The sequence below is a fragment of the Martes martes genome (genome assembly GCF_963455335.1).
Source record: "Martes martes genome assembly, chromosome: 4".
Taxonomy (NCBI): domain Eukaryota; kingdom Metazoa; phylum Chordata; class Mammalia; order Carnivora; family Mustelidae; genus Martes; species Martes martes.
Window position 1 is genome coordinate 59,520,061 of NC_137891.1, and position 11,278 is coordinate 59,531,338.

Sequence of the window (11,278 nt, forward strand, 5' to 3'; positions counted from 1 at the left end):
CTTGCCTCCCAGAGATAAGTCCCACTTGGTCATTGTGTATAACGGTAATATATTTGAGAGAATCCTAAACATTTTATTGTCTTGTCCCCCCTAACTTGCTGTTGAACTTCAAATTTTTTTATATTGCTAAATTATCTGTGCCCTGGGACTTGAAAGAACTTATTAAAATATTTAAAAGAAAAAACTTTTACTACCAATTTTAGCTATATTATTAAAGGCCACTTACTTTAAAATCACAGGAATATGTATTTACATGTTATAAGTGAACTTTCCATGTAAGCCTATGTTAATATTTAATCTGTATGATGGAAAACAAATCAGAAAAAATACTTATCTCTAAAATACGGGTTTTTTTTTGTTTGTTTGTTTGTTTGTATTTTGTGTCCTGAATTTGAAGCAGAATCTCACTTTCATCAGCACTGTTGAAAGAAGAAGAAAAAATGCCAGTCCTGTCTCCGGAAATCAAATTTGATACTTCCAGTGTCACCAGAAATTCCTTTGACAGTTGTTTTCTTTTTGAGAGTAGTTGGAGGAAAGCAGTTTTAGAAACACAAAAGATGAAGAAAGGTAAGTTTATTTTTACAATTATTTTACTGAAGAAAATATAGAAATAGTGCCTTAAACTAACATATATTTTTTTAAGCAGTCAGGAGACATCTTACAATTTTTGTAACATTTATGGAAGGATAATATCCTAAGTTTATGGAAAATAAAAATGGAAGCAAATTAAAATTAATTTACTTAATATAATTCTGTAACTCATGATGGAAACAAATTTTAAAGAACTACTTCTCTTGGCATCAGTGCAGTACTACCTCTGTTGGGTCATATTACTTTTCACAAATGTTGTTTGTTTTTAAGCATCTCGAGTTGATTTTTATGTTTTAAGAAACCCAAATCTTTAACAGCATCTTTTTGTTATCATAATTCTAACCAGAACTTTATTTTTTGTGTGAGTTATGTGGAAAGTATCTTACATTCTACCCTTCCTCAATAAAGACTAATTTGAGGGATTTTGACATGTGTATGAATATATTAATAGTTTAATTTCAGTTTATACTTCAAATTTCAAATTCTAATTGTATTTCTTGTTTATCCTGAATTCTGCCTTCAGCTTTATAAATAGAGATGTAATTCTTGAAAAGAGTAAAATCCAAACTCCCCAACCCATGTCATCACTCCTGGTTTTGAGTGTGTTGCTCTATTTTTCCAACTTTTCCACTGGATTCCCATTAAAGATACTCAGAAAACCTAAGTTTATCTGTCCTTTTACCCCTAAATCTAATTGCTGAAAAGAGAATTTGTCTGTTTTTTGATCAGGAGAAACTTCTTTTTTTCCCAGAAGAAGAAAAATCAAAGGTAGCAAAATGGCATTTGGAGGGTTTAATATAACTCCAGTCCCATTAAATACTATTTTTATTACTGTGCTAGACTTCATTTTGTTTTGTTTTTAAATAATTTGACAGGGACACCTGGGTGGCTCAGTTGGTTAAGCAACTGCCTTCAGCTCGGGTCATGATCCTGGAGTCCCAGGGTCGAGTCCCACATCGGGCTCCCTGCTTGGCAGTGAGTCTGCTCTCCCTCTGAGCTCTCCACTCTCACACTCTGTCTCTCAAATAAATAAATAAACGTTAAAAAAAATAATAATTTGACAATCTCTTTTATGTGAGGTCAGTAGAAGAAGAAACCTTGATGCTTCAATGTTAGTGTTTATAGGTTTGCTGTGAAATTTTGCAGAGAGAAAATTATCATTTTTTAAAGATTTCATTTATTTATTTATTTCACAGAGAGAGAGAACAAGCAGGGGGGAGCAACAGAGGGAGAAGGAGAGAGGGAGAGGCAGACTCTCCATTGAGCAGGGAGCCCGATGTGGGGCTCTATCCCAGGACCTTGGGATCATGACCTGAGCTGACAGCAGACACTTAACTGCTGAGCCACGCAGGCACCCCTGAGAAAATTAAAATCAATGCCTGAAAAAAATTCTTTTATGTCTCATTGTTAACTAAATAACCATGTATTTATACCTCTTATTTACATAAAAGCAAGAAGGTAGAAAGGTTTAAAGTAGCAGATAATATTAGACTCTTAAAAGTGCTTTTAAACTCTATTTCAATGTGAATATCTCTAATATTCTGGAAATTCTAATTATATAAAATAATGAGGGCATAAGACAGGGACAACTGTAGGAGATCTGTGAACCTGCCCTTTTTCCTTATTCTACTTCTTGGGAAAGATACTAGATAAAGGACAGTAGCTTTATTTTCTCTACTTAATGACTGATTGAGTATATTGTATTATGCATTTTAATATGTAGTAAAAGAAGTTACATACATTTCATCAGGAAAAATACCATTAATTATGATACCATTTTTAATTAGAATACACCACAGCCTTTGGTCTAGAAGAGTTCAAAGAATGTGTCAAGATGCCGTATTTACCAGGACTGCAGAGTTGCCCAAAAAGTGTAAGTTCAACTCCACTGGAGGTTCGTCAGAGACTGCTGCAGGCTGACCCCGACATGTGTCCAGTCAGGTAGACCATTGCTATTCAGTTCTCTTGCGTTCCACTCGCATCTGTAGTAATAACTGCTAAACGGAGAGGTTTTCCTGCCTAGTGAGTGGAAGTCTTTCTTGCCCACTGATATTTGTTTCATAAAGGATCTCTTGTTTTAGTCTAGGTAGCAATTTTAGTCAGTTTGACAAGTAAGCCATTTTCTCAGTTTTCAAGGGACATTGCCAGAAAGGACTTAAGGACTTCCTTTTAAAAATATCTGTTGCTCTAGTATAGATTGCCCATGAGAATATCGGAATTTTTAGCAATAAAATTAAATGAAGTCTCTGCAATGTTAACAGGTTTCTGTACGCTGAATATAGTACCTCGGGTTTCGTCTCTAGTTTGAGTGACGTCATGTGAGGGGAGGTTCTAAATGAGATGACAGCCTGAGGAAGACCTGCGCTGACGAGTGGACAAGGAGGCTGTCCTCCAGAAAAGTCCCATTCACTTTGAATATTGGCATTTAAAACCATTATCATAATTACCTTCCTTTTTATAAATTAGGCTAGCTGGCATACCATTAAAAGAAAACCCTTTTCTCCAAAGGGATCTAGAAATTAATAAGATGGTCTCATATTCGATTTGGTGGTTGCTTTGGTTTATTTATTTATTCATCAGGTATCTATTGAATATCCAGGACTTATTCACTTTGGCAGCCTAAAACAAACAAACAAAAAAAGATGATGCATTTATAGTAGTCCAAGTTGCTACTTTCCTTAGGGGAAATTTTGTATTTTCATATTTCCTGAGCTTTAAAGTCAGCCAGTTACACACAGCATACAAATATAGGAGTTTTAGAATATACTTATTGAGTTTTCCACAGTGTTGTTTTTGTTAATTACTCCTGATATAAGTTTTGGTCATATAAAATGACACTAAAAATGAAAAGTTATGTATAATTTACTAAATTATGAAAATGCACAAGAACTTTGCAGAAAATTTGGAGTGAAAAAAGATAAACAATATTTTGATAATTTACCCATCCTAACATATCGACTTTTCTTGTTGGGTGTTTGCTCTCTTCTTTTCTTCTTCATTTTTGTGGACTTTTGTTTTCTCTATGATTTTAGTGTACTTACGATTTTTTATTTTGCCTTTTTAACATATTAATTACACATATTCATTTTTTCATGTCACTGCATGACCTTCAAACAGTCTTTACTGGCTACATTGTATCTTATTAAAGAATCCATAGTTTGTTTAATCATTCCCTATCATTTTTTTAAGATTTTATTTATTTCTTTGACAGAGAGAGAGATCACAAGTAGGCAGAGAGGCAGGCAGGCAGAGAGGGGGAAGCAGGCTCTTGGCCGAGCAGAGAGCCCAACGTGGGGCTCGATTCCAGGACCCTGAGATCATGACCTAAGCCAACGGCACAGGCCCAAAACATTGAGCCACCCAGGTGCCCCCAAACTATTCCCTATCATTTTTAATATTATCTGAGGACAGATTTCCAAGCTGTAAAAGTATGAAAAGCAAAATTACTCTTTCTTCCACGAGATTATAATGAAATAAGGCAGAATCAGCAATGGTGGAAGAGAGCGAGCGAGTTGCTAGTGGAATAAATGGTAACCAGTAAATAGGAGGGATGGCAAGGATGTAGAAAGAACAGAGACAGCTGGAAACACAGTATAAAACCTACTTAAGGACAGAGACTTTCCATCCTTACTGAGACCCCCGTGTCCCCAACCCTTACCTGACCCTTGTCATTCTCATTGGGAGTCTCAGGACCCTTGGAGGAGGGTGTAGGGCTAAGTCTGGCAGTAGACTTGTCTCAGTACAGAGCAGTCTTGTTACTCTTCTTTCAGTGCACATGCTCATCTTTAAGAAACTGGAAACCCAGAAAGCTCCCCCTGAATTAGCCCAACTACCTCTTAATCTTAAGTTTTCCTTTGGCTTCCTAGTGTTTTCACTCTATTTCATTTTTCTTTCGTTTGCAATTTGGCTGTTAGTGAAATGATTCCTCGCCATTTTACATTGACTTGAGTGTGAATTTGCCTAACCAGGGAAGGATAATTTGAATATATTAAATTCATGTTATGACAAGTGCTGTTCGTATACAAAGTGGAAGAGTGGTGGCTACGTGCCATAATGTTTATGAAATGCTTGGCCAACATAAATGTTAGTTCTTTTCCCTGTCTTTGAAACAAGTGTCTTTATTTTAGCCAGTCTAGTGAGAACATGTCGAGTTGCGTGCAAGTGTTTTATTCTCCTCTGCATATTGCACAGCGCCCCGTGAACGAAAAGCCGTGGCAAAGCAGGGAAGTAACACATTTTTGTTCGTCTTGTGTACAACCCCTTCCTACCTTTTTTCCTTCCATATGTGAATATTTGTTTTAAAACAATGATTGTTTTTTCAAAAAAAATTTTTTTAAGATTTTGTATCTATTTATTTGACAGAGAGAGGGCACAAGCATGGGGAATGGCAGGCAAAGGGAGAGGGAGAAACAGGCTCCCCACAGAGCAGGGGGAATTCAATGTGGGGCTGGATCCCAGGAACCCGGGATCATGACCTGAGCTGAAAGTAGACGCTTAACCAACTGAGCCACCCAGGCACCCCTCAAATTTCTTTAATTATAATCATACACTTAAAATGACTCTCAAGGCACACTCTGGTAATGTAACTGATAGTAGTAATCCTAGAGGTGAAGGGCATTTAAAAGTTCCGGCTGACTTCTACAGTTTAATATAGGTACAGGAAATTTGCACCTATCTCACCTACGGCAGGTTCGGTGGTGACATACTTCCTCTAATAACCCACTTGTTATGTAGGTCTGTTCCCAGTAGGAACAAAAGTTAATTAAGATAAAATTCAGATTGTGGTGATTAACAAATAAAAGGTACACAAATAAGCAATAGTTAGTATCGGCCTGTCTAGATACCTTTTTAATTTAATCTTGATTCCCTTCCTCTTAGCATTCCCTGAATTATACTTGGAGAAAGTTAAGATAAAGATAAATATGCGGAAAATTGGGCATTACACTTATCTACAGGTAAAATTTATTAACAAAACCCGAGATGTTGAGTTGTTCCTATCTGCTTCTGATTGGATTAGTTATGATGGAATGAGTTCACTTTCTTTAATCTTTATTTACTTTCCATGTGATGTCCTTCGGGAGGTGAGTTTTGCTGAAGGCAGCTTCTTGTCTCTTATTGTATTTTTTAAATTAATCTATCCTGGATTTACATAAAGGTGATTTTATGATAATATGTAATTTTAGGGTAAGGAAGACTAAGGAGGCCTGCACTGTGGTACCACTTCAGGAGAAACCAAAGGGTAAGTTGGCTCATTTTCTTCTCCTGCCACATGTCTTATTAGGTTGTCCCATACTTACTCTTTTTAACTTCCTTTCTCCCCCCCCAACCCCCGATTTAATTGCTTTGTTCTTTTTAATGCTTCTTTAAGCTTTGTTTATCTTATAAACATAGTGGATGTTTATACACATACCTTTATTATCTCAGGACCTTGGGATAGGCCCTCATCATCTCTCATGTGGGCCATTGCATGGTCTGCATACTAGTCTTGCTTTGAGTTTCTGACCTTTGAAATTTTTCAAAGCTGTGGCAGCTTGATGCTGAGATGCTGAGTGTAGTTCAGGACGGAGCTTGATGGTGCCACTCTCACTGTTCAGGGCACGTGCTACCTCTATAATGGCCCACTGCAAAACAAACACTGAACACTATTTTCAGCTTTTACCTTTCTAAAATCAAAGTGAAAAAACTCTATTGGATTTCTTGGCAGTTAGCAAAGACAGGTGCTGTTGTAGGTCTTTCATAGAAGTAAAATGGCTTAACATGAACTTTTGAAAAGCTGGTATACCTGTATTATATAGCAGTAGAAAAGGAAATCTGTTGTCTGTGACAATATGGTTAAACCCACAGGGCATTATGCTTAGTGAAATAAGCCAGACAGAGAAAGACAAATGCTTCATGGAACTTTGTTCCTAATGGAATAATCACTTATATGCAGAATCTTAAAAAAATAAAAATAAAAAATAAAAAAAAAAAGCCAAACATACAGAATAGAATGATGGTTACCACAGTTTTAAGTGGGGTAAATGGGGAGATGATGGTAGAAAATTACAGTTCTAAGATGAATAAGTTCTGGGGATCCAATGTACAGCATGGTGACTATAGTTAATAATAGTAAATTGTATACTGAAATCTGCTAAGAGAGCAAGTCTCAAGTATTCTCATCTTCCCAGATGAGAACCAGTTACTTTCCCAGAAAAAGTAACTATGTGAGGTGATGGATGTGTTAATTAACTTAATTGCAGTAATCACTTCACAGTATATATGTATATCAGGACATCATGTTGTAAACCATAAATATACACAATTTTTATTTGTGAAATATATTGCAATAAAGTTGGGGGAGAAATGGAAAGCAACAGATGAAAGGATTTGTAAAATGAAAGATCATTAGAAAATACCCAATTAAAGTGGAGGAAGAAAAAAGATAATATATATAGAAGACAGTGTGCAAGTCATTATGTGACAAGATAAACTTGCTTTATACATGCTTAATTCTAATTCCAGAATAAAAAGGTTAGGACAGAAACAGTATTTACATACTGACTGATAAGTTCCCAATTTTGATGAAAAATACAAAGCCAAGTATTCAAGAAGTTCTGTGAGTCCTCAGCAGGATAGAAACAAAGAAAACCACAGCTAGGCACATCATAATAAAAAGACTAAGTTAAAAAAACACACACACAAAACAAGAAAACAGAGAAGATATGTTACCTTCAAAGGTGCACTGGTAAGACATACAATTGACTTTTTAAATGTAGACAATGGAAGCAAGAAGACAGTGGAATAGCATTTTCAAGGGCTAAAAGAGATAACTGCCAAACTTGAATTGGATACCCAGTGAAAATACCCTTAAAATTAAAGGTGAAACAAATACATTTTCATTCAAATAGAAGTTGAGAGAATTTATTGTCTGCAGAGCTTCACTAAAAAATATTAAGGAAGAAGTGATACAAAAAGGAAGTACAACTGCTAAAGAATGAGAAGCAGTAGCAGTAGCATTATGAAGTTTAAAATCTATGTAGAGATAAAATACTTGACAATAGTAACACAGAGGTAGGATGGGGACTATGTGGAGTTAAAATGTTGTAAGATACTCCCATTATCTGAAAAATGGTAGAATAACTAATTTAAAGTAGATTGTAATGTGTCAAAGAGACACATGATAATCTGTATGATAACCAGTAAAAGAATAATAAAATAATACAAGTAACAAGCTAATAGAGAGGGGAAATATAAAATGAGAAAATATTTGATCATTTCAAAAGAGGACAAGAAAGGAGGAAAAAAGAAACATAAAGCATATAGGACAAATAGAAAACAATTAGCAAGATTAAAGATTCAAAATTAAACAAAACAACAATTACATTATATGTAAACAGACTAAATATTTCAATGAAAAACACGAAGTATCAGACTGAGAAAAATATATATTGCTTGCAAGAGGCATACCTTAAATTTAAGGGCAAGAAAGATCAAAAGTGCAAGGTGGGAAAAATACAAATCATGCAAACATTAATTAAAAGAAAGATTGTATAGGTACACTAACATGAAACAAAATAGACAACAAAGCAAGAATTATTACTTTAATATTGATTCAACCATTTTAATTTTAGGATTTTTAAGGCATTCTAATTCTTCAATCAACTTTGGTAAGTTATATTTTCTAAAATTTTTTGCATTTTGTCTAAGTTTTCAGATATATTGGCATAAAGTTGAGTTTTTGTTTAATCTGTACTTCTATCCCTCTTCTTTCTTCTTGAAGTTTTTTTTATTTCCATGTAATTAAGTTTATCAGTCCTTTCAGTTATTTTTTAAAAGGTTTTGTTTATTTGTCAGAGAAACAGAGAGAGAGAGCACAAGCAGGGGTAGGGGCAGAGGGAAAGGGAGAAGCAGACTCCCTGTGGGGCAGGGAACCTGACATGGGACTCAGTTCCAGGACCCTGAGACCATGACCCGAGCCGAAGGCAGATGCTCAACCAACTGAGCTACCCAGGCATCCCCCCCCCCTTTTTTTTTTAAGATTTTATTTTTAAGTAATCTCTACACCCAGTCACCCAATGTGGGGCCTGTACTCACAACCCTGAGATCAAGAGTCACACGCTCTACATGTCCCTCTTCTTTTAATGTTATTTATTTGTGCTTTCTGTGTTTTATTCTTGATTAATTTCATGAGAGACTTTTCTTTTTTATCATTCTCTTCAATGAAGAACTCATCTTCTAAAAAATATTTCTTAATGTAAATTTGTTTTCTATTTCATTGATTTCTTCTCTTTCCTATATTATCTTTCTTCTACTACGTTCTTTGGGTGTATTATTTTCCTAATGTGTATCTTATACCTAAAATTTTAATTTTCAAACCTTCTTTTCTAACATAGAAATTTGAGGTATAAACCTGTCTATGTATAACTTCTGCTGTATCACACAAGTTTTGTAATATTTCTTTATAATTTAGTTATGAATATTTTCATTTCTTTTTTGACTGATGAGTAATCTAGAATGTGTTGTTTAAATTTCTATTTGAGAATTTTAAATTTATCTTATTGTTAACAACTTCCAACTTAATTGCATTGGTTTGTATGAAGTTTTGAGGATTTTTGAAGTTTTTTGACATTTGCTTCATACCTAAAATCCAGTTTATTTGTAGCCAGAGAGTTTTTCTAAGTGTCAGGTTCATTATACCACTAAGAACAGGTATCCCGATCATATTCTTCCCCTCCACCCTCTCTCTTTCTCTGAACTTCCTACTTATGTTATACACTCAAATAACAAAATAAACCAAAAATAACCACACTAGAGAATTTTAGATAGCTTTTTCTACACTTCACCATTTGAAATTAAATAATATTTTAAAACAGTTTGAATCAGTATATTATTTTCAAAATTTTATATGTTTCAAAATAGAAGTATTTATTCATCTTCATATATTTAGGGCAATATGTAATGATTACATGGGAAGTTTGAATTTGATAAATCTGAATTCAAATCCTTTGCCCTTGGGCAAGTTTTTTAACACCATTAAATCTTCTTTTCATATCTGTGGTCCAAGATAGTACTAGTTGCCTACTTCATAGTGTTGTGTGGCTGGAATAAATGTAAGTACTTGACACAAAGAGATCATTTGATATATCTCTTCTTATTATTACTACCACTCCATAATAGAAACTTGAGTAATGCTGTTCAGTTAATGAAGGATTCATTTATCTTTACAACTTTACTATTTTACTAAACTTTACATTTATGAGAAATGGCATATTTGGAGAAAATAACTTGATGAGCATGCAAGGTATAAAACAAGTTAATTACTTATGAAGACTGTATCTTTTGCTTTGGAATAAATTCCTCAGCCATCTCATGTTTTAAAAAGTACATTATAGATTCAGATTGAGTTTTATATAATTAAATACAAACAGTATAGTTTTTCAGTTACATTTTTAAAAAATATTTATTTATTTGAGAGAGATCATGAGAAGGGGGAGAACCAGAGAGGGAAAGGGAGAGAGAATCTCAAGCAGACCCACTCCCACACCTTGCTGAGTGGAACCCTATGCAGGGGTCAATCCCTTGACCCTGAGATCATGATCTGAACCAAATCAATAGTCAGACACCCAAATGACTGAGCTACCCAGGCACCCCTAGTTAAATAGTTTTGAGATGACTTGATATCACGTTACTTTAGAAAGTAAATACTTTCTATTTTTACTTCAATGAATGTGATATATCAAGAACTAGCAGTGTTTAATGGTCATTTGAGGAAGAGAGATTTTGTTTGCCTTCTATTTTAGAGAATATCATTTAGAAAATATTATGTACTTAATTTTAATAGATGATTTATTTTCTTCACAGGTTCCGGCTTCAGTGATCCTCTTGCTGGAGCATCATCTCAATACTTACAGAGACTTTCCAAAATGGCCATATTGGAGTATGATACCATTCGTCAAGAAACTACTAGAAAATCCAAAAAGAGCAAGAAACGAGACCTGCGAGACTGCTGATAAGTATCACATCAGATGCGATGATTTCTTCACTGATGTCTAAGGTTTATATATTTTTTCCTTTCTTTTTCTTTTTTTGATATGTGGTATGATGTGCAATGATTTACATAAAAATGGAAATGTAAATAAGAAATAAATATTTTATGTAATATACAGAATCATTTGCATTTCATTAACAGCTACAAAAAGACATTTAAGTTATGGTTTGGGGGGACATGACATGAGAGAAATTACATTCCATGAATTTTATACACATTGATTATATCCTTCGATTCAGTTTGATACATGTGTTTTGAGTGCCTATCTGTACAGTGAATGACATTGCTAGTTGCTGCAGGAGATTCAAGACAGAGTGAATCATTATTGGGATTAGGGATGCCCAATACAAATCCCTCCTTTTCCCTGATGCTTGAGTTTGAAAACAGTTGTGAGAGAAGTATTCGAGCAGATGAAAATATTAGCTTTGTTTGCTGCTAAAACCTGGAAGGAAAATCCTGTCTTAGATATGTGGCAGCAGTGGGGCTCCTAATCCTGAACTTCAGAATTGGACAAATGTACACATTCAAGCATTATTGACAAGCTCACCCACCACATCAGGGCATTTTCTGCCAAGTAGAGCAAGGCATTTCCACTGTGTGGACAGGCTGATCCCTGAGGGGAGAGATGGAGACTTGCTCCATTTCTGTAGGGAGGAGGAA

General features: G+C 34.8%; 1 protein-coding gene across 1 annotated transcript; it reads left to right on the forward strand.

Annotated features, from left to right (window-relative positions):
- Positions 1–440: 440 nt before the first annotated feature.
- On the forward strand, positions 441–10,580 carry LOC308340853 (uncharacterized protein C8orf89; the record flags this gene model as incomplete). Its single annotated transcript, XM_080800290.1, has 5 exons — positions 441–567; positions 2,379–2,532; positions 5,775–5,830; positions 8,202–8,237; positions 10,432–10,580. 5 exons carry the CDS (start codon positions 441–443, stop codon positions 10,578–10,580), a joined length of 522 nt encoding a protein of 173 aa, XP_080656416.1.
- Positions 10,581–11,278: the final 698 nt, after the last annotated feature.